The 24,249-nt window shown below is 39.6% G+C and overlaps 1 protein-coding gene across 2 annotated transcripts in view; it reads left to right on the top strand.

Moving 5' to 3' along the window:
* The window catches only part of SLC25A21 (solute carrier family 25 member 21), a 503,486-nt gene that overhangs the window by 419,702 nt on the left and 59,535 nt on the right, over positions 1-24,249 (top strand). For both annotated transcript variants that reach the window (XM_061159188.1, XM_061159189.1), the window contains exon 4: positions 21,973-22,039. In XM_061159188.1, the coding sequence (XP_061015171.1) occupies positions 21,973-22,039 (67 nt within the window). The remainder of the gene's footprint in view (positions 1-21,972; positions 22,040-24,249) is intronic.

Here is a 24,249-nt window from a genome sequence, read left to right as displayed (position 1 = left end):
CTCAAACTCATATCCATTAAGTGAGTCCTCATCCTCTGTCGTCCCCTCCTTCTTCTGCCTTCAATCTTTCCTAGCATCACGGTCTTTTCTAATGAGTCAGTTCTTTGCATCAGGTGGCCAAAGTATTAGAGTTTCAGCCTCAGCATCAGTCCTTTCAATGAATATTTAGGACTGATCTCCTTTAGGATGGACTGGTTGAATCTCCTTGCTGGCCGAGGGACTCTCAAGAGTCCTCTCTACCACCACAGTTCAAAAGCATCAATTCTTTGACCCTCAGCTTTCTTTATAGTCCAACTCTCATATCCATACATGACTACTGGAAAAACCATAGTTTTGACTAGACGGACCTTTGTTGGCAAAGTAATGTCATTTAGAGGTGCCTAATCCAAAGTTGGATGATGACTTAGCAGGGACATTATAGTGAGAACTCCAACTTCAGAAGAGAATGCTAATGACTCTGAAGGGTCCTTTCTAGTCCAGATGCTGTGGTTCGGTAATTCCATACTCAACATTAGCTTTGCTTCTGGAGGGTCTTCCCTAGTTATTTGGTTTTAAATCTTCAGTGCCATCACAGTGTATAATTCCTATGCATGAAGTTCCCTGTAGGGATATAAATGACTCTAAAGAGCAGGAACTACTTTTAAAATTAGTTTTTAGAACATCCCAAGAGACTACGTTGGAAATCAGGGCTTCTTCCATGATTACGTGAAGAGGAAAGCAAAACCTTGGGCTTCCTTTGTGGTTCAGGCTCAGGCTACTGAGCCTCCTTCCATTCCATAGAGTAACCAGTTACCCTCCTGTTTTACTTTCTTTATAACTTTCTACTCTCTGGCATCATGTTTTTACTGTGGTAAAATATCCATAATATAAAGTCTGCTATTTTAATCATACTTAAGTGTATATTTCAGCAACATTAGGTATAGTCATATTGCTGTGCAGCCATTACCACCATCTATCTCTATAACCCTTTTTATATTGCAGATGTAACACTCTGCCCATTAAATACTAACTCCCCATTCCCCACATTCCCTAGTCCCTGGGAACTACCTGTCTATTTTTTGTCTCTATGAATCTGACCACTCTAGGTATCTCATATAAGTGGAATCATAACAGTACTTAATGCTTTTTGTGTCTGGCTACAGTTAGCATAATAATATCCTTAATTCATCCATGTTGTCTCATGTATCAGAATTTGCTCCCTTTATAGCATTGAATTATATTCCATTGTATGTATATACTACGTTTTGTTTGTCCATTCATCTATTGATGAATATTTGGGCCCTTGTAAATAAAAATGCTGCTGTGGACATTGGTATACAAATGGCTGTTTGAGTCTCTGCTAGCAATTCCTTGGGTATAAATCCAGAAGTGGAATTGCTTGATCATATGACAAATCTGTATTTAACTTTTATGAAGAAAAAGCTAATGCTGTTCCCTGCCGTGGCTGCACCATTTTACTCCCATTAATAATGTACAAAGTTCCAGTTACTCTGCATCCTCCCTAAGACTTGCTATTTTCAGGCTTTTTTCGTGACAGCCATCCTAGTGGGTGTGAAGTGGTATTTCACTGTCGTTTGGTTTGCATTTCTCTAATGATTAGTGATGTTGATTTGATGTCATTTTGTTCATTTGTCTGTTGCCTATTCATTGTCTTGCACCCTCAATAGGACATAGGCTCTGTGAGTCTGAGAATTGTATCTGACCTGTTCACTGCCTTATCTCTAACCCAGAGAGCCGTGACTGGAACATAACAGACACTCAATTATTTGTTGAATGAATGAAAAGATGGATTTACATGAGAGAAAAATACAACCCCCTTATATAGAACTCAGATTAATATTCAAGAACTCAATTTTTTGCCTGAGATAATAGTCAATGTCACCTTTCCATTATTCAGTGTTCCTTGGAAAATGGATCTCTCTGTCTCATGCCTTTGATATTTGATAAAATTATAGCATGTTTCCTATTTCAATGACCAAATTCCATGTACTGTTGGTAATTAGTACTAGGCAGATAGTAGGTATTCAAGAAATACTTGCTGATAAATAAGTGAATGGTCTTGAAAATGATAAATAGTAAATAAAATGATAGTAGTAAAAAAAATGATAGTAAAAAAAAAATAGTAAAAAAAATGATAAATGGTAAATAAAAGTCCTCAGTGATCAATGGAAAGAAATAGAGGAAAAAAATAGAATGGGAAAGTCTAGAGATCCCTTCAAGAAAATTAGAGATACCAAGGGAATATTTCATGCAAAGATGGGCACAGTAAAGGACAGAAATGGTATGGACCTAAGAGAAGCAGAAGATATTAAGAAGAGGTGACAAGAATACACAGAAGAACTATGTAAAAAAGATCTTCACGACCCAGATAATCACGATGGTGTGATCACCAACCTAGAACCAGCTAGAACCAGACATCCTGGAATGCGAAGTCAAGTGGGCCTTAGGAAGCATCACTACAAACATAGCTAGTGGAGGTGATGGAATTCCAGTTGAGCTATTTCAAATCTGAAAAGATGATGCTGTGAAAGTGTTGCACTCAATATGCCAGCAAATTTGGAAAACTCAGCAGTGGCCACAGGACTGGAAAAGGTCAGTTTTCATTCCAATCCCAAAGAAAAACAATGCCAAAGAATGCTCAAACTACCATACAATTGCAGTCATCTCACATGCTAGTAAAGTAATGCTCAAAATTCTCCAAGCCAGGCTTCAGCAATACATGAACCATGAACTTCCAGATGTTCAAGCTGGTTTTAGAAAAGACAGAGGAACCAGATGTCAAATTGCCAGCATCTGTTGGATCATCGAAAAAGCAAGAGAGTTCCAGAAAAACATCTATTTCTGTTTTTTTGACTATGCCAAAGCCTTTGACTGTTTGGACCACAACAAACTCTGGAAAATTCTTCAAGAAATGGCCATACCAGACCACCTGACCTGCCTCTTGAGACATCTGTATGCAGATCAGGAAGCAACAGTTAGAACTGGACATGGAACAACAGACTAGTTCCAAATAGGAAAAGGAGTACATCAAGGCTGTATATTGTCATCCTGTTTATTTAACTTATATGCAGAGTACATCATGAGAAATGCTGGGCTGGAAGAAGCACAAGCTGGAATCAAGATTGCCAGGAGAAATATCAATAGCCTCAGATATGCAGATGACTCCACCCTTATGGCAGAAACCGAAGAACTAAAGAGCCTCTTGTTGAAAGTGAAAGAGAGAGTGAAAAGTTTGGCTTAAAACTCAACATTCAAAAACTAAGATCATGGCATCTGGTCCCACCACTTCATTTCAAATAAATGGGTAAACAGTGGAAACAGTGAAAGACTTTCTTTTCTTGGGCTCCAAAATCACTGCAGATGGTGATTGCAGTCATGAAATTAGAAGACTTGGTTTTAATTTGCTGCTCCTTTTAACTTGCTTGCTCCTTGGAAGAAAAGTTATGATCAACCTAGACAGCATGTTAAAAAGCAGAGACATGACTTTGCCAACAAAAGTCTGTCTAGTCAAAGCTATGGTTTTTCCAGTAGTCATGTGTGGATATGACAGTTGGACTATAAAGAAAGCTGAACACTGAAGAATTGATGCTTTTTAACTGTGGTGTTGGAGAAGACTCTTGAGAGTCCCTTGGACAGCAAGGAGATCCAATCAGTCCATCCTAAAGGAAATCAGTCCTGATATTCATTGGAAGACTGATGCTGAAGCTCAAACTCCAGTACATTGGCCACCTGATGCGAAGAACTGACTCATTAGAAAAGACCTTGATGCTGGGAAAGATTGAAGGCAGAAGGAGGAGGGACGACAGAGGATGAGATGGTTGGATGGCATCATCGACTCAATGGACATGAGTTTGAGTAAACTCTGTGAGTTGGTGATGGACAGGGAGGCCTGGCGTGCTGCAGTCCATGGGGTCACAGGGAGTTGGACACGACTGAGCAACTGAACTGAACTGAACTGAAAAGATATGTAACTCTTTGGGACAAAAGAGCTCCAGACACTTAGTGGCTTTGGTGTGAATTATAAACATCAAGGCTTTGATGGAAAATATAAACATCAAGTGAAGTGAAAGTCACTCAGTCGTGTGTGACTCTTTTCGACCCCATGGACTATACAGTCCACGGAATTCTCCAGGCCAGAATACTGGAGTGCGTAGCCTTTCCCTTCTCCAGGGTATCTTCCCAACCCAGGGATGGAACCCAGGTGTCCCACATTGCAGGTGGATTCTTTACCAGCTGAGCCTCAAGGGAAGCCCAAGAATACTGAAGTGGGTAGCCTATTCCTTCTCCAGTGGATCTTCTTGACCCAGGAATCGAACTAAGGTCTCCTGCTTTGCAGGCGGGTTCTTTACCAGCTGAGTAATTCACAAGTTTTTTCTTCAAGTAAGTAATCAACTTAGAAGCTAAATCTGTAGCCCCACTCTCCATGCAATGTCGCTTCTCTGAAAATCAGTTCCCTGCAAAACCCAGAGAAGCCTGCATTCTTTGTTGGTTCATTCCCTGAAGCATAAGGAAAGCATTTTCCTACATTCTTCAGCTGAAACAGCCATAGGTGTGGTCCTGCTTGCTTTACACCAGGGGCTACTTCCTGTTGTACCTGTTCTACAGAGTGCATTACTATTTGGGAATGAAAGTAAAGTACCCTCATTTGAATTTTGTTCTCATATTTAATCAGTGAAACATGCTTTTGCCAACCAAGATTTCTGCAGGTCTTGTGGGAGGTGGAATGAAATATTAATCTCTTCTGAAAAGATGTGGGTAAGATAATAATCTGCTTTTTGAATGTCTCAGTGTTGTTCCTAAATAAACCAAAGAGGAAACCGAGGTAAGAACAAAGTTCCTCTAAACTAAGCATATCTTGGAGAGAACGCAAGTTGGTCCCCTATTTAGCTGTCACTGATGGTAAAAATATCTGTAGCTTCCTGGTGTTGGAGGCCAGAGATGGAGCACACCTGCAATTAACAGTCTTTGGCTCACAAAATGAGTACATTCTAGACCCGAAAGTAGAGGAAAGTGAGGATGATTTCATGACCTTCCTGGGGGAATTACCTGATAATGGAAATGAGTATTTGGCTGGCTTCCTAACAGATAACTGGGTAAGAACAGCCCCAGGTCATTAATCTTATAGGGAAGTTTTTTTTTTCTTTCTATTTTTCAATATGTAGTTTCTGGACCTTCTGCATCAGAATTGGGGGTGGTATTAAAAATTCAAATACCTGAACCTCCACTCAGACCTACCAAATCCAAATTTTAAGAGGTGAGGCACAAGAATCCTTTTTTTTTTTTTTTTTTTAGGAAGGGAAAAAAAATCCTCTCTCAAAAGCCGCCTAAAGTTTTATTGGCTAAAATTAAGTTGCATGTTCATGTCTCATACTATTACAAGCCAGGAGAATAAGACCAGATGATTTACTCCATCATAGCAAGGTTGGAGAGAGTTCCTTTTCCATGGGCACATGGCCTCAGAGGTGTGAACCCTAGAATTAGGTTCTGCCAGCACGGAGAGTGATGACAGGTTTGGTGGGTTTGGTGGGTAAAATTACCATTTGCTATCATGGCTTACAAGCTGATGAGGGATAATAACTCACATGAAATCTAGGCTTCCTCAGTTACTATTTCTTGACTTCTATTCATGTTCACTAGTTCAAATGCCCAAAACATTCCTCTTTGATAGCCATTTTGGTGAAGTCTATGCTGTGCTTAGTCGCTCAGTCATGTCCAACTCTTTGTGATCCCATGGACTGCAGTCCACCAGGCTCCTCTGTCCATGGGGACTCTCCAGGCAAGAATACTGGAGTGCATAATTCCCTCCTCCAGGGGATCTTCCCAACCCAGGGACCGAACCCAGGTCTCCCACACTGCAGGCAGATTCTTTACCATCTGAGCCACCAGGGAAGCTCTTTGGTGAAGTCTAAGTGACTCCAAAGAAACAGGGAAGAATTGACATTTGGTCGGAGAGTGAAAGAGATTGATCTTGGAAAAGATACGTGCACCCCAATGTTCATTGCAGCACTATTTACAATAGCCAGGACATGGAAGCAACCTAAATGTCCATCAACAGAGGTATGAATAAAGAAACTAGGATACATATATACAATGAAATATTACTCAGCCATAAAAAGGAATGAAATTGGGTCACTTGTAGAAATATGGATGGACCTAGAGAATGAAGTAAGAGTGAAGTAAGTCAGAAAGAGAAAAACAAATATCACATATTAACACATACATGTGGAATCTGGAAAAATGGTATAGGTGACCTTGTTTGCAAAGCAGAAATAGAGACATGGGTGTAGATTAAAAATGTATGGATACCAAGGGAGAAGAGAGATGGGAGGAAGTGGGAGATTGGGATTAACACATATACACTACTGATATTGTGTATAAAGATAATATACTGTATAGCTCGGGAAACTCTACTGAATGCACTGTGGTAACCTGACTGGGAAGGAAATCCAAAAGTGAGGGGATATATGTATATGTATGAATGCTTCATTTTTCTGTACAGAAGAAACTGACAACATTGTAAAGTACCTATACTCCAATAAAAATTAAGAAAAAAGAAGATTGATCTTGAAATAGTTCAAAATGCCAGGTCCAGTTTTCTATTCACAACATCACTGCACTGGTCAGGAGGAATATAATGCATTTATTCTTTCATTCAACAATTATTTACTGAGCACCTGTTATATGTCAGTTCCCGTATTAAACTGGGGGATACATCAGCAAATAGACAAAATACCTGCCCTATCCTCCTGAAGCTGGTGTCTTGGTAGGAGCGACAGGCAGTAAATAAAACAAGCAGATAAGCTATAAACATGTTTGAAAGGGGTAAATTCAATGAAGAAAAATAAAGCAGGCCAAAAGAATAGGTAGTGTTCCAGTGAGGGTGTTGCAATTTTATCAATAAAGAGAAGAGAGGTGAGGTCAAGCCTCACTGAGACTGTAACATCTGTGTAGTTTAAGGAAGTGAGGAGTGAGACATGGGGATAAGTGGGGGAGAGGATCTCAGATGAGATGCTGCAAATGTAAAAACCCTGGAGTAGGATCGTGCCTGCTCTGAGGATTAAGGTCAGTGGGGCTGGAGGGGCGTGAGCCAAGGAAGGCAGAGCAGATGAGGTGAAACGTGTGACTCAGTGTGTAGGAGCAGACTGTCTGGGGCCTTTGAAGGGATTTTCATTTTGCTCTGAGGGAGATGGGCGGACACTTGCAGGATGGGAGCAAAGGAGTGACATGACCTGCCTTTTATCCTAATGGGACTATTCTGTCATTGCTTTGAGAATATAGAGTGTAGAGAAACTAGTTAGGAGACTAGCACAAAGGTTCAAACGCAATATGATTCTGGCTTGGGCCAGTGTAATAGAGATGAGTAAGAGAAAGACAGAACTCAAATGTGCTTTCGGAGTTTCTGGCCCGCGTGACTGAAAAGATGGACTTACCGTGAAGTGATTTGGAAAATATTGTGGGTGGAGCAAGTCTGTGGAGGAAGAATCAGGAGTTTCTTTTGAACATGCTAATTATGAGATGCCTCCTAGATATTCAAGTGGAGGTGTTGACTAGGTGACTGGATGAACTGGAGATGGATGGCAGTTAACAGCGTAAGGATGGTAATTAAAGTCATATGGCTGGATGAAATCACCAGGGAGAGATAGATGAGGTCCAGAAACTAAGCCCCAGGGTTGGCTTCTGCACTGTTTCTCAAATGTCTTAAATTCTATGTACTTTATCCAACTTGTAGTTTTCTAGAACATTGACTGAAAGAGTTAGTTAGGAAAATAGTTAACCCTTCACTATTCACTGATAATAATGTGATAGGAAAGAAACAATTTTTCAAAGTGACCTGGAAGACTGTGGACATCCATAAAGTAAATCCAGAAAGTTCAGTTACTGCCCATTCATCTTGTGTTTAAATCAAGCAAGTGAGAACTCAGGCCCTTTTAAAAAAAACTGGTGCAGAGGATTGTGGACGACAAAAGGGGCTGTAAACTCTGGCTCATCTGTTCCTTTGTTCAAAACCCTGCACTTTGGCCCTTCTCAGAAACCAGGCAGCACCTGGGGCCCAAGCACTGGAGACACAGGCGCAGAGGAGCACGAGGGCCAGGGGATGGAATGACATTTCTCCCTGACCTGACTCTGACTCTGCGGACACCGGGAGTCCTCGCTGCCTGAGGACACAGGGAAGCGAGCACAACATCCAAAGGTGGACTGTTTAGATTCCAGTAGACTTTCATTCTTATAACAACTCTCCCACTTGGTGGTTTTGTGTCCGACTCTGTGACCCCGTGGACTATAGCCCATAAGGCTCCTCTGTCCATGGGATTTTCCAGGTAAGAGTACTACAAGCTGTTTGACTAGTAGGAAAGTTGCTTAACTTCATTAAGTCTCTGTGTCCTTCTCTATAAAATGGAAAAGAGCAGAATCTCTTTCATGTAAAGTTGAATGGGATGATTTTGTAAAGCATCAAGCACAGTCATTGCTGATTTTGTGTCTAAAGTTTCTGTCAGTAATCTCAATTCCATGAGCAGTCCAAGCTGTTAAAATACTGTTCCTTTGGAGCCTCATTTGATGAACTGAAAGTCTGCTAGATCAGACTATAGTTTGTAACCTACAAAATGCTCTGGTCCAAGGCTTTGTTCTTTGGTAGGGTTGGGACATAGAACAACTGACTGTTTCCAAATTGGGAAAGGAGTACAACAAGGCTGTATATTGTCACCCGGCTTATTTAACTTCTATGAGAAATGTCAGGCTGGATGAATCACAAGCTGGAATTAAGATTGCCAGGAGAAAAATCAACAACCTGAGATATGCAGATGATACCACTCTAATGGCAGAAAGTGAAGAGGAACTAAAGACCTCTTGATGAGAGTGAAGGAGGGGAGTGAAAAAGTCGGCTTAAAACTCAATATTAAAAAAAAACTAAGATCAAAAACCAAATGGGCATTTGGTCCCATCACTTCATGACAGATATAAGGGTGAAAATTGGAAGCAGTGACAGATTTTATTTTCTTGGGCTTCAAAATCACTGCAGACGGTGACTGCAGCCATGAAATTAAAAGACGCTTGCTCCTTGGAAGGAAAAAACTATGACAAACATAGACAGTGTATTAAAAAACAGAAACAGGGATCGGGATGAGGAACACATGTAAATCCATGGCTGATTCATGTCATTGATTCATGTCAATGTATGGCAAAAACCACTACAATACTGTAAAGTAATTATTCTCCAACTAATAAAAATAAATGAAAAAAAAAATCAGCTATACCCAATAAAACATAAAGTCTTTTAAAACTAAAAAATAAATAAATAAATAACAGAAACATCAATTTGCTGAAAAAGGTCCATAGAGTCAAAGCTATGTTTTTTTCCAGTAGTCATTTACAGATGTGAGAGTTGGACCATAAAGAAGGCTGAGCACCGAAGAACTGATGCTTTCAAATTGCGGTGCTGGAGAAGACTCCCTTGGATTACAAGGAAATCAAACCAGTCAATCCTCAAGGAAATCAGTCCTTAATATTCACTGGGAGGACTGATGCTGAAGCTGAAGCTCCAATACTTTGACCACCTGATGGGAAGAGCCAACTCATTGGAAAAGACCCTGATGCTGGGAAAGATTGAAGGCAGGAGGAAGAGGGCGGCAGAGGATGAGATGCTTAGAGAGCACCACCGACTCAGTGGACATGAATCTGAGCAAAGTCTGGGAGACAGTGGAGGGCAGAGGAGCCTGGCGTGCTGTAGTCCATCCGGCCACAAAAGAGTGGGACACCATGTAGGGACTGAACAGCAACATCGAGGGTTGCACAGCTGTTGAGTTGCATTTAACTCTGGTACCACTAGGGGGCACCTCAAAAAATTAATCTGGAGCCTACTGTAATAACTGGTGACTAAAAACAGTTAATGCTTCCATTGTGGCTCAGCTGGTAAAGAATCCGCCTGCAATGCTAGAGTCCTGGGTTCTATCCCTGGGTTGGGAAGATCCCCTGGAGAAGAGAAAGGCTACCCACTCCAGTATTCTGGCCTGGAGAATTCCATGGACTGTATAGTCCATGGGGTCACAAAGAGTTGGATACGACTGAGCGGCTTTCAAAAACAGTTAATGCATTTCCAAATATGACTTTTACTTTAGGAGCAGCCTACTTAGTGCCCAGCATCTTTGGTCTCAAACATGTATGCATTGGTTGTGGCAGAATTCCACAATAGGGTGTGAATTCCTGAGGCCCTAGGTCACACACTTAAGTAAGGGTCCATTTGGAAAGGACATCTCTGAATTCTGAGGCTTTTTGCCCCAGCTGTGGTCATATGCAACCTTTCAGCTAGACCAAATTATAAAATCAGGCAACTTACAACAATGTACTAACTTAGTTCCATAAGCAATTGTAGAGGGAGCTGGCATTTAAAAAATCTCTATTCTGGCAGTTATCTTTTGGAATTAATTTACTCACCTTTTGTGCCAACAGTTTTTCATGCTACATAAACAGCTAACACATGATTGACCTAGAATTCCAACCCAAGGAGTGTGTCTCCATTTGGGAATAAGGGCAGGCCCTCATTCCTGCCCACTACATCACATTGCCTTTCCTGACAGGTAGACTCAAATGCATGCTAAATGCTAGAAGTTGGTGATAAAGAACAGGAGTGACCATTGTCAAACAATTTATTACCTGGATTAAATATGGTAATCATGTGAATAATACATACTCTTGTTAAAAATATGCGAGTCATTCAGACTATTTATATGGATACCGAGTCATGTCTGTGAATATGGACTATATATATATATATATACTCTATGTAAATGTATATACATGGTTTTACCAGGTGGCTCAGTGGTAAAGAATCTGCCTGCCAATGCAGGAGATGCAGTTTCTATCTCTGGGTCAGGAATATCCCCTGGATAAGGAAATGGCAACCCTCTCTAGTATTCTTGCCTGGGAAATCCCATGGACAGAGGCGCCTGGTAGGCTACAGTCCATGGGGTTGCAGAAGAGTTGGACACAACTTAGCAATTGAGCACATATGCACGATATGTATAGACATATACGCATAAGTATATACATTCTTATTTGAATGTCAGTGTATTCAATATAATGTTATCTGCATGTTGCTATGTGCCAAGCATGTATGAAGACAACATCTTGGTCAAATATTGCCAGCAGGTACAATATCAAGATTTTTGTCTACCATCTCAGAGAAGGCTTCCTGGATAAAGTTAAGGTCTTACTTGATTTGGGGACAGTGGAACTACTCTGTTATTAACATTTGACCCCAGAAAAAGGTGCTTAGCTTAGTGCTTGGAACAAAATATACAGAAAGAATAAGTGAGTGAATAAATGAATGATGACTTCTTGAGTGCGAACAACAGAAATTAGAACAGAGGAAATAAGAAAAGGGGGATTGGTGAGAGGTTGGGGTGACTAGAATGGAGAAGGAATTTCTTTAGCAGAGAACAGGGAACTGGCTGGCAAAGGAATTTTTGACTCCACAGTCAGGTCCTTTTTCCTGGTTTTCAGTCCCTGTCCAAGAAATAGAGTTGTTTTGGTTTTCTTTTCTTTTCTTTCTTTTTTTTTTTTTGAGTTTTTTCTCTCAGAGTTACCATCCACATGAGTGAAAGACTGCTCTTACATGATTCTTATTTTCTAATGGAAATGTGTTCATCTTTATAAGCAAGGTAATCTGCTGTCACTGAAAATTACTATACTTTTTGCATATTCAGTTCTAAATAAGTCTCTTCACTTATAGATTAATGCAGCAACTAATACCACATTCTTCCCATATTATTTACATATTAGTTGCTTCTCAAATATCTTTTTTGCTCTTTCTTTCCTTAGCATTTTCTATCAGGGTTCTGGTTCTTATATCACACTAATGCCTTCCCTGTGCAACATGCTTGGTGCATTGAGCATCCTGCCAGCTTTCCAGGGAATGGAGCCATGGACCTACCTCCTAAATGATACTGACAGCTAAACTAATTTTTCGTATCTTAGAAAATCAAGGTTGTAGTTTATTTCAGACCCATCAGCAAAGTTTAATTGTGGTGGTAAAATCATACTGAAAGTTCAGTTAAAAACGTGTGTTGAGGAAAACTTTTAAAGAATTCCTCCGTATAGCGTGTAATGAAAGTGGTATGGTTTGGGGTAACAAATAGATCCAAGGACCATATGCAGAAACTCAATTCACTTAATTCTCTGTAATGAAAAATAATAACTATATTGTTTGTGCCCAGAGACCTGATACGAGTTGAAGCAAGGGAAACTTTCTTGAGTTTTATGTTAGAATCTTAGCTGAAACTTTCTTTATGCTTCCTGCCCTTCTTCAAAGTTCAGTTGCTGCTTCTGAAAGAAGAATCTGTGTCACTTACTCTTTGTAAGCTGTTTTCCTTCTCCTTTGAAGGCTATCTAGTTTTCCCTCTCTCCTTTGCCTAATTGAAAATGGCCCCAAGATGCATGCAATTTCGAGAACTTCAGATTGCAGATTCTACATAATTCAAATAACAGAGCCATGGAACTGCAGTCTTTCATTTGGATTCTGTGAACCGCTGAGACTTGCAGAGCGTAAATGATGTCAGAATTCTGCCCTAAAGGTGTAGTGCCGAGGCCAAAATTCTGCCCTGGGAGACGGGACCCATCGAGTGATGGAAGCCATGCCCTCATAACCCAGGGCTGAGTGCCACCCTCATTGTTTTAATTACAGAGCTATAGCATGTGGGTAAGAAACTTGGATTTGACAACAGCAGAAGAAAGAGGATATTGTATGCCTTCAATCAGCTTTGTATTAGAAGATCCTTAAAGGGGAAATTATGTGAAAGAAGAGGGGAGGAAGAAAACAAACTAGCAAGATCCCTATTTCAATATAATTTGGAGAAAATGACTGATTTGGGTTGGTCATGTTGCCAGAACAGATGACTCAAGACTTCCAAACAAGAAATGGAAATCAGGAGGATGCCTGAAGCCTGAAAGAAGAACAAATTGTGAAGATATGATTGACTGTAAGGCTTCAAAATCAACTGTACCAAAGATGAGCTTGGATCATTGCCCAGAACAGAACTGAATGGTGATGTTCAGTTAGGTCCTGACTGTTGAAACGAAGTAAAATGTAGTAATTGTGCTCTGTTAGGTACACAGACACGTTAATGCTTTCCAATTTCCCCAACTGGGGATCTGGTGTCACTTTCCCTGTCTCTCCTATTTCATGCTTCACCGATGAGTATTATTGCTGCTCTGGACTTTTACTGAATGCCAGGTTTTTGGCAAAGAAGTGGGATCCAGGTGAAAACATCCGTCTCTTGCTGCATGTGAGTATGCTGCAGGTGGCTTTGAAAATGGCTTTTCAACTTTGAAGTCATTTCTTTAATTGGCCTTTTCAGGCTTGGATGAGGTGCACTGCTATCTTGGCTGCTGGGCCAAATTATGAATCTCAGCAGTTTGGACCCCCCAAAACCCTTCCTCTCCAACAACCAGGGAAAGCCTGGTGTCCCCAGGCAGCAGATTTGTACTTTTCCTCTCTTAGGAGGGAAGATAATTTATTCACCATTTCCTTATACTCATTTCTCAGTAATCTACCAGTTGAGTTTTATAATCAACTGGTTGAGTAATCTACCAGTTGAGTTGATAACTTTTCTGATGGACAACGTGGTATGACTCTCTCTAAAGGTCACTGGTGAAGCAGTTATGCTGTTTCCCTTTCTCCTTGGGAGCTGCAAAGAAGAAAAGATTACATGTTGTGGCTTCTAAGGCCAAAATCCTGTTTACCAGGCTAGCAACTTCAAAAATTTCCCAGCCTGCCTATAGGAGTAGTCCAGCTCTACAGTACAAATTACTTCCAAACAAACATTTCTACATACTAAATTAGAAAAATAACAGCAAAACCAACAAGGAGGTGACTCAGAGGGAAAAAAAGGAGGGGCAGAAGGGACATGTCATTTTTCCATTCCTTTCTGGCTTCTTTACCTGGGTTGAATTTTGAGAATGTTAAGCCCTGTCCTGTCTACCCACTATTAACCACAAAGTCTTCAGATTTCAGTAGCTGACTTAAAGCAGGTAACTTTTTTCAGCCATCCAAATGGACTAAAGATGTTGTCAGGTACAAGATGTTTCATTAAGGATCTATCTGGTCTCCTTGGGGGGCAGGGATTCTAAAGTTTGGGCCCCAAAGAAGGTAACCTAAGATTGGTCCCTACTAATGAGAGACAGCAGGAAGGCTTCCTCCAGGGTTTGTAAATGAACCACCAACTGGAACTCAAAGAAAATTCTGCATTTCCTTGATTTGTACAATCAACATCTTTATATTGGCTTGTCTACAACCTTGGAGCCACCCAATATGTTAAATAACTTCACAGTTTAAAAAAGTGGTGGGGGAAATGAGGGATAAAATTATTTTGTGGGGCTTGGCATAAATCTGTATTTCAAATAAGCTATGTGTGAGCTGTGTCTTTGAGAAGAACACATGCAGTGCAGTTTTGATCTTCACTTTATAGATGTACATAAGTAATACAAGGCCTGTTTTGATCATACAATTAAAAACAAATGTGATCCAATGTTGTAATACTCTTTGTCTACTTATATTCCTGAATAACAACTCTCAATCAGGATGTGAACCATCATGATCTAATGGTTTCGAAAAACTGGAACCCCATCCTCATTTTTGCCTGTGAACTTTTCCACGTTCTGTCTTTGGTGTGGTGGTTTCTCATATGTAATCATTATAATGGGATAGAGTTATAGTATATGATATGGTTCCTGAAAGAAATAAACTAAAAACATTTTAAAAATGGTTTTCACAGTCTCCTTCTAAGTGCTTTGCTTAACATTTAACAACTATCTTCATTATATTATGATTTAAGAATTTGGGACTTTTTCAAAAATACAAATGTTAAAGCTATTTGTATCAGAATGCTTTTAGCTGTGGGTTAACAGAAGATATAACTGAAAGCGCTCAAATAGTAAAGGTTTATTTTTAATTTCATGTAACCAGACATCTGGAGGTAGGATGCCAGGATTGGTTCATTGAGCAGTCTGATGATGTCATCAAGGTCAAGGTCTTTTCTTTTTGCTGGACATCCTCAGCTTGCAGGCAGTGATATTTCACTTGACCACAGTACACAGGGATATCATGCAGCACGGACAACATCTGGTGAAAAAGAGGGTCATTTTTCCCCATGTACTCTTTTCCTTAGGCTAGAAATTCAAGACTTCCAGCATGCATCCCTCCCTCTTTGCTGGTCCAAGGGGCTAGGTTTGAGTTGTATGTCCATGTTTAACCTCCTTGCTAGGAAGGGAATGGGACCACCATGATTGGCTTGAAGAACTCTGCTTTACCCCCCTGGACTGGCAAAGGGCTCTCTTCCCAAAGTGCAGGGAATGGTGAATACCTGCACCTCTAGGAACAAAGACAGTTGAGGAGGGTATCTGTTAAATCAACAGCTAAAAGTGCTCCCCACTGACTTTTTGGACAACAACTATTTTTATTTTAATATCTAGTATGAATATTTCATTGTTTTATCATATTACTAAACTATGCGTTGTCTTTTCCCACACAGAATTATCCTGATATTTGTCTTAAGAGCAAAACTGTATCTTATGGGGAAAAAGTTTATCCTAGAGCCTAAGTTTTTTTCTCATCTGATTCACCTAGGAAATATTTTATAAACATCCCAAAAGTTTTTCCAGAAAATGATCTTGTTCATCTCAGACCAGATCTATCAATTATGCAGGAAATGTTGCATATTACTTTAAAAGAGAATGGAAGCGGAATAGAAATATGATTTTTAACTGCTTCTCCTAAAATAAGACATGACAAGACATTTTTGCAATAGAAATAACTTGACTTTTTTTTTCTTTCAATTTCTCCTTTATTTATTTATTTTTTTTTTCCCAGTGGGTTTTGTCATACATTGATATGAATCAGCCATAGATTTACACGTATTCCCCATCCCGATCCCTCCTCCCACCTCCCTCTCCACCCGATTCCTCTGGGTCTTCCCAGTGCACCAGGCCCGAGCACTTGTCTCATGCATCCCACCTGGGCTGGTGATCTGTTTCTCTATAGATAATATACATGTATTTTCGAAACATCCCACCCTCACCTTCTCCCACAGAGTTCAAAAGTCTGTTCTGTACTTCTGTGTCTCTTTTTCTGTTTTGCATATAGGGTTATCGTTACCATCTTTCTAAATAAGCCAGAAAGATAAAGAACATTACAGCATACTAACACATATATATGGAATTTAGAAAGATGGTAATGATAACCCTATATGCAAAACTTGACTTTTCAAATGTGCTTGTAAAAATAGTTTTATTTTAAGAAAAACTGCGATACCTCTACACCTCAGTGGACAAGCACTGAAGACTGTGGACAAGGACAAGAGACTGTGAGGACAGGCTTCATCTACAATATGAAGAAAATAATCATTCCTGCTTCAAAGGCAGGATTGTTGTGAGAGTTGAATGAGATTAAAATATGTCCATATGCCTTCATATACTTATTCTTAACAGAGTAGCAAGTCCCCATTAGGCATTCACCAAATTTGACTATTTTTACTTATAATAGTATTAATAAAAGTTGATACACATCCAAGTTAGCATATTCCTACACAGGGTAGTTAACATCGAACTCATAATTTTTAGAAGTAACAACTTTGAGAAACAAAATATGAGGTCTTCCAAACAGTTCATAGTGCAGTTTTATAGGAGGTCTTGAACTGGTTCTTGTGTCTCTTCCACAGAGTTCCCCAATTGGCTTGATATGGGTCAAAACTAAAAACCATAGTAGTGGCTTTACTATCTTCTCAGCAGACATTAGAATCTCATTTTCCATTCATTCAGGGAGTAGACGAAATGTGTCAATCTGGTTCTTGAGAAGTAACCAGGTTGAAGCATGTTGATATGAGTGTTGCAAATCTCTTAACTTCCTTGCTTATTGTCCTGATAAGCTACATGCCCTGTATTTCAAGCCAAGACTACATGAGCACAGAAAAAAAAATTGACAGAATGAACAGTGCATGTGAATATAAACATCAGGTTTTTTAGCCAGAAATAGTATCTTCTTCATAAGATATTACCAGTCCTTTTTGTTTTTTAGGATCTGTATGTCATACTTTTACACTCGGAAAACTTCCAGTAATTATCAATCAAGTCAAAAAAATAAGTCATCAGCTTAAGGCCTTGCCCACATTCTCTTGCTCAGACTTTAAAAAAAAAATTGTTGAAGTATAGTTGTTTTACATTTCTACTGTACAGCATAGTGACTCAGTTACATATATTTGTTTTCTTATTCTTTTCCATTCTGGCTTATCACAGGGTATTGAATACAGATCCCTGTGCTATACGGCGAGATGTTGTTTATCCATCCTTCACGTACCAGTTTGCACCTGCTAATCCCAAGCTCCCAGCACTTCCGTCCCTTACCCTCTTTCCTCTTTGGCAGCCACAAGTCTGCTTTCTTTGTCTATGAGGCTGTTTCCATTTTGTAGATGTGTTCATTTGTGTCATATTTTCAATTCCACATGTAAACAGTATCATATGGTATTTGTCTTTCTCTTTCTGATTTACTTCACTTAGTATGATAATCTCTAGGTCCATCCATATAGCTGCAAATGGCATTATTTCATCCTCTTTTATGACTAAATAGTATTCCATTGTATATGTATACCACATCTTCTTTATCCGTTCATCTGTTGATGGACTTTTAGGTTGTTCCCATGCCTTGGCTATTATAAATAGTACTGCTATGAACATGGGGGTGCATGTATCTTTTCAAATTATAGGTATGTCTGGATATACTGCTGGATCATATGGCAACTCTATCTTTATTTTTTTGAGGAAACTTCATACTGTTTTCCATAATGGCTGCACGAATTTCCATCCCCACCAAGAGTGTAGGAGAATTCCCTTTTCTCCACATCCTATCCAACATTTGTTATTTGTAGACTTGTTAATGATGGCCATTCAGACTGGTGTGAGGTGGTAGCTCATTGTAGTTTTGATTTGCATTATTGCTCACATTTTGGGTGTTATTATTTGAATTGGCCCAAGTGTCACGCTTACCTGACCAAAGGCTCTTCATAGGAGAGGCCACAGTATGGAGGAACCGCAACAGTCACTTTGACTGTAGAGGCCAATTTCTGGATCCAGGACTTTGGTTTGTAAGTAAATAAAGGAATTTATTATAGATATTACTGGGTATCTCAAAGAATCAAAAGCAAAGGGAAATGTCAGTATTCAAGAAGGGTCAAGATGTAACGAGGCTTAAAGAAATCCTGGCCGCAGAATCACACTTATAGTACCAGAACTTCTGCATCTTGCTTCTTTGTTTTCCTGAATGATGGCTTCCTTCTTTCTTATCACTGCACATTGACTTTCCCTGAATGACAGAAAACATGACTACTGTTAATATTCTAGCCTTATTATCTTAGAGCTTCAACCACACAGAGCAAGGCTGACCTTTTCAGTTCCAATTCCAAAATCCTGGAGAAAAACTCTACTTGGATCAGATTAACAGGAACAAAGAAATGGAGTACCATTTGGATCCATTCAGCAAGTTGCCCAATCAACCACTGCCTACAAGTAGTATCATATTGTACTAATATATGGGTTCTAGTAGTTTAAAAAAATTGGGTGGGACAGTTCTCAACAGAAGAGTTGCCAGCCTGGCTATTCCATAGATACCCACTGTTGCATGGATATACTGTAAAAATAATGCAAGGAAGTAGATGATTCTCACTTCTCGTTTGTCAGCAAATGCTGCCTATGGTCCTTGAGAATTTCCCGTTAAAGCTGTTCATTCACAATTAGAGAGTTCAGGATGATGAGCTGGCTGGAGCTGGTGAGGGAGCAGGGGATGACCGCACATGAAAGAGCAGAACAGAGAGCGCGCACATCACGGAAGCCTCACCAACGTGAAGCCGGGGGCTCTGGACCTCCCAGCTCTTTTCAGATTAAATCCTTATGGTTGTCCCTACTGCCTCTCTTCCCTCCTGCCTTACACCTCTTTTTAATATTTTCTTTCATCATTTTTTAAAATGAAGACCTTCTGCGTTGCTGTAAGACTTCTGTCCTCCTTTAGCGAAGTAGTGCTCCACTTTAGGCAAAAGTTTAAAGTAATTTGGAGTGTCTGTCTTCAGAAATGTGCTGTTCCATGTCTTTTTGTTCTTTCTTTTAGAATAACAAAATCTGAGGATTGGAGTAAACCAACCTTGAGGGCCATCAAATCCTTCCATTGTTGTGTACATCCATCTCTGGCATCCATGATGAGTGGTCATCCACATTCCAAAGGGAACACACCACTCTTCAGGAGAGTCCATTCTATGTTTAGATAGGTCTGACTGTTAGAAGTACTTCCTTGTATCAAGCTCCTACTGAGCCAAAAATGTGTCTTTCTCTGTTGCTTCCACCTGTTGGCCCTAGTTCTACCACCTGGAAACAAACAGAAAAGTCTAATCTGTTTCCTACATGCTCACTTTTCAGAAGATTCATCAGATGTTTGTCCCTAAGATCTTTCTTCTCCAGCTGAGCTACTGTTCGTCCTATATCTGTTCTCTGTTGCATGGGATTTCAAGTAGATCTATTAACAGGGACACTCTGTTCCAGAAGCTTTCTGTCCTTAAATGTTCTTCTTCATTCCTGCCTCCCCCCCATAACCAGGCATAATCATCCAGGGGTGAAAAAACAGAACAAAAAGAACAGAACTAATAATGTTTTTTATTATAAATATAGAACTTCTATTCAAGAAAATCACATTTATCTTTTAGGAAGATCAAACCTAGGCAGAATCATTCTCACGCTGAAAATTATATAATAATTTATAATGAAATTCAAATTAGAAAGAGTATTTAAATTTTACAAGTAAATTTCAGGCCTCAGTAGTTGAAATGGAAAGGAAGTGGGGGAATTCATGAATTCTCATAGTTCTTCAAAGCACGTCTGCTTTATTTCCTTTATATGAACACAAATGCTAGTGTTATTCATTAAGTCAAAAACAGCAGGCATAGTAAGCCCACATTAAGGGACCATTTGATTCCTTTCTTTCTCTTCATAAAATCTGTAAGCTTAGCAAATATTTGTGTCCTGTTTACATACACACGTGCAGATGCACACACACGCACAAGACTCTGGGGTAAGCACTGTAGGGAACACCAGCCCTCAAGGGACTAACAATTAGAAGCTGTAAAATGAGGCTTTTGCTCCCTTCATGGAAAGGTACTGTGTCAGCCAGTGTGTTGAGGAAGAGCAAGAGGTTGCCATGTTGGATTGAGTGCCACAGTGGGTTAGTCTGAATAAACTCTTAACTTTTTTGTTCCAGAGCATAGCTAGAAGCAGAAGCCAACTTAAGGGTGCTGGAGTAAAGTTTGATGGGTTAATCAGAGAAGCTCCAGCCTTCTCTAGGATATTAAGTGGTTATCCTAAAATAGGGACTGGTTGAGTCCTACCTTTATCTGTAGCCACTTACTGGTTGACCAGGGGAATTGATTATCTCAGAGAATAATGCAGAATATTCTTTCCTATTGAAATATTTTCATACTATATATATATTTACACTATACCCTCATGGGGCTTCCCTAATAATTCAGCTTATGAAGAATCCGCCTGCAATGCAGGAGACCCCGGTTCAATTCCTGGGTTGGGAAGATCCGCTGGAGAAGGGATAGGCTACTCATTCCAGTATTCTTGGGCTTCCCTTGTGGCTCAGCTGGTAAAGAATCCACGTGCAGTGTGGGAGACCTGGGTTCGATCCCTGGGTTTGGAAGATCCCCTCGAGGAAAGGCTACCCACTCCAGTGTTCTGGCCTGGAGATTTCTGTGGACTATATAGTCCATGGGGTCACAGAGTTAGACACGATTGAGCAACTTTCACTTTTATACTGTCATAGCATATATATGTGTATATGAGTGTGTAAATTCCAGGGCAGACAGATTTAAGATTTTGAATCTTAAATTTTAATGAGAAATAAATGGTGACTTTTTATAAAACTTACAGGCATATATGACACTCACTCTTTTTTTTTCCTAAAAATGTCTGAATATGTGACCACATGTCAGTATTGAAAACAACAGCTGTCCCATGCCCTGTGAGATTGCACATCAGCAGGAGAGTTTGGTGAGCTCCAGTCCATAGCGTCACAGAGTCAGACACAACTGAGCGAGCATGCACCACCTCCAGGAAAGCTTGATACTTCTACTATCAGGAACATGTCTCTGTCATTAGCCCTCCCTGACCTTCTTTCATCTCCATCAAGGAAGTTAAAAAAAATTATGACTGATTTGGGATAGGGCTAGGAGCCCTAGTTCCACAGCCATATAGTGTGTTAGTTTCTCCTGTGTTAGTGAAGCTAAAATTGAGGGTTTCGTCACCTGGTTAGCCTCTGAAGTCTTAGTCTAGTGGGCTCAGGTGTAGCCTTCACTTCATTTGGTGTCCACAGAAAAGAGATATAAGATGGTAAAGAGCTCAAGACTACCAACCACACAACTTAGAAAATAAATTGAAGATTCCTTAGATTAAGGAGGGTTGAGTTTATCTTTAAGGTACAACTCATGATTATCTTTAGCAGCTTACCTAAGGGGTTCCAGTCTCAGCATCATTTATTCCTCTTCTGAATGTCATAGAACGTATAAATGTAGAATTCATAGTCTCTCCACGTTAGCATTAAAACAAAGGAAGATTTCATGACTAATGAGCTGTATTGAATAGTTGGGAATATTTTAAGATAAGTTGCTTTATCCATCCTAATTCCCTTACTTACATGTGCGTGCTTGCTTAGTCATTCAGTCATGTCCAGCTGTTTGCAACCCCATGGACTGTAGCCTGCCAGGCTCCTCTGTCCATGGAATTTTCCAGGCAAGAACACTGGAGGGAGTTGCCATTTCCTCTTCCAGGGGATCCTCCTGAGCCAGGGATAGAACCTGCATCTCTTGCATCTCCTGCATTGGCAGGAGACCGTGCCAGCTAGGGAAGCCCTCCTTACTTACATAAATCTTTTCATTTCTCCAATAGGTTGTTCGGTTTTTACAAGGGGATTATACCACCCATCTTGGCTGAAACACCAAAAAGAGCAGTAAAGGTAAACAACATATGCCTTCCCATCAAGTGAAAATGGACTTAGTGCTTCAGCATTAGCACATCCCACAATAAGCTATGGGACATTAATGGGAATTTAATGTGAAATACTAAAATTTTTATATAGAAATTATATTTTTTTATCATTATTAGACTTGGTCATTCTCTCAAATATTGCTATATTGGTTTGTGGATTTCTTTCTCCAGGTAAAAAGTATTCCCTTCTAATGACAAAATTACACAAAAATCACCATGGTGAATGAAATTCATGTAATCAAACCACAGCAGCCACAAAAGAGCTTGGACTTTTTCTCAAGGCAATTTGTAAACTTGCCTTTGGAGCAGTAATTAGTAAAAAAAAAAAAAAAAAGAGAGAGAGGGGAGGAGAGGTAGAAAAACCTTCCCTAAATCATTCTCGTTTTATGAACAGAGTGAACTAATACATTATATTTCTTTGTGTGTGGTTCTTATGTAACACATTTATTTGGTGTGCTAACTTCATTGCTCCACCCTGGTCTCCTCTGTTAAAATATTCTATACTCGTTTTCACAAAAGTACTATCAATGCTTCTACTACATTGATTTCCATTCTTTAACCACAGAACTATGGAGTTTTTTAAAGATTTTTTTTTAATGTGGACCATTTTTAAAGTACTGGATTTGTTACAATATTGCTTCTGTTTCCTGTTTTGGTGTTTTGGCCACAAGGCATGTGGGATCTTAACTCCCTGACCAGGAATCAAACTTGCAACCCTTGCATTGAAACGTGAAGTATCAACCACTGGACCGCCAGGGAAGTCCCACCTATGGAGGTTTAGGCACTCCCTGCTGGTTCAGTATCTGGATATGAACATGGAGATCTATCAGGACCTCCAGGGGAAAGTGAAAGTGAAAATCACTCAGTCGTGTCTGACTCTTTGTGACCCCATGGACTATATAGGACTAATTCTCCAGGTCAGAATACTGGAGTGGGTAGCTGTTCCCTTCTCCAGGGGATCTTCCCAACCCAGGGATCGAACCCAGGTCTCCCATAATGCAGGCAGATTCTTTACGAGCTGAGCCACTGGGGAAGCCTCCTGATCTAGCAGGACCTCCAAGGGAAAAAGAAATAAATCTGATCATGCTGCTTTCTAGGTTCTTTCAGACGGAAGTCCTTATCAGAGTGACTCTGGTGGCCCTATCCACTCCGCAACACCACTGCCATCACCAAATACAGCTTTGTCTTTCCATAATAAAGATAACATAAACTTAAAGACTTCCTTTCCAACTGATGACATAAAGCTTTTTTCGCACACATTACTCAATTTGTATTCCCAACATTCCTGAAAGGTAATAAAATGCAGCTTATATGCTTATACTCAGTTAGTCAAGAAGATGACTGAGTTAAAAATTATGATTAAAAAAAAACAACAACAACATATAACACAGACACCAAAGTTTTACTCATGTGAAAATAGAGATATAATAGGATTTAATTCCGGTCTAGAGTGCAGAAAGCAAAGCTTTAAAACATACTTCCTCTATAAATTCACCTCTTCGTTGCCATAGTTTTTGTGATTTTACATTATTACTTCAATACAAATTTCTTTATGAGGATCTGAATTGCAATAGAGAATCTGGAAAAAGTTCACCAAAGTACACAAGAGGGCTGAATTGAATTATGAAATGGCTTCACTTGATAAAAGATTGCCCAAGTAAACAAACAGAGCATAGTTCCTGTTCAAGGAAAGTCACTTTGTCTCCATGGAATAATATATTCATTTGTTCAGAGTTTTACATGTATAAATAAAGTAAACTGTAATTACAGTTTTTCCTGGAATATTTTTCCTTAATACTATACGTTGGAGACAATTTAAGCTTTTAGAGGATTAACGTTTATCAATGTTGAACAGTCTTTTATGGAAGAAAAAAAAGTTGAGCTTTACAAAACTGAGCTAGTCTCTACTTTAAAAAAACAATGCTCCCTGCCAGAACAATGGTTAACAGATGAACTTTTGGGCAACTGGATATGGTGTATGTGTCCCAGACATCTTGTTTCAAGTAGATTTTACCTTAAAATTATTGAGACATATGGTAAGTATGTTGGCTTTTTAAGTATGACTTCGAGTTAAGTGTATCTTTGCCAGATGGATAGCACCAGTTTTTCAACACAATTTATGAAAACATTCCTTTTATAGATATTTATCTTAGGATTTGTGAGAAAAATGATCATCTG

Source organism: Dama dama, chromosome 13 (genome assembly GCF_033118175.1).
Source record: "Dama dama isolate Ldn47 chromosome 13, ASM3311817v1, whole genome shotgun sequence".
NCBI lineage: Eukaryota > Metazoa > Chordata > Mammalia > Artiodactyla > Cervidae > Dama > Dama dama.
This window is presented reverse-complemented; position numbering and strand designations above follow the sequence as displayed.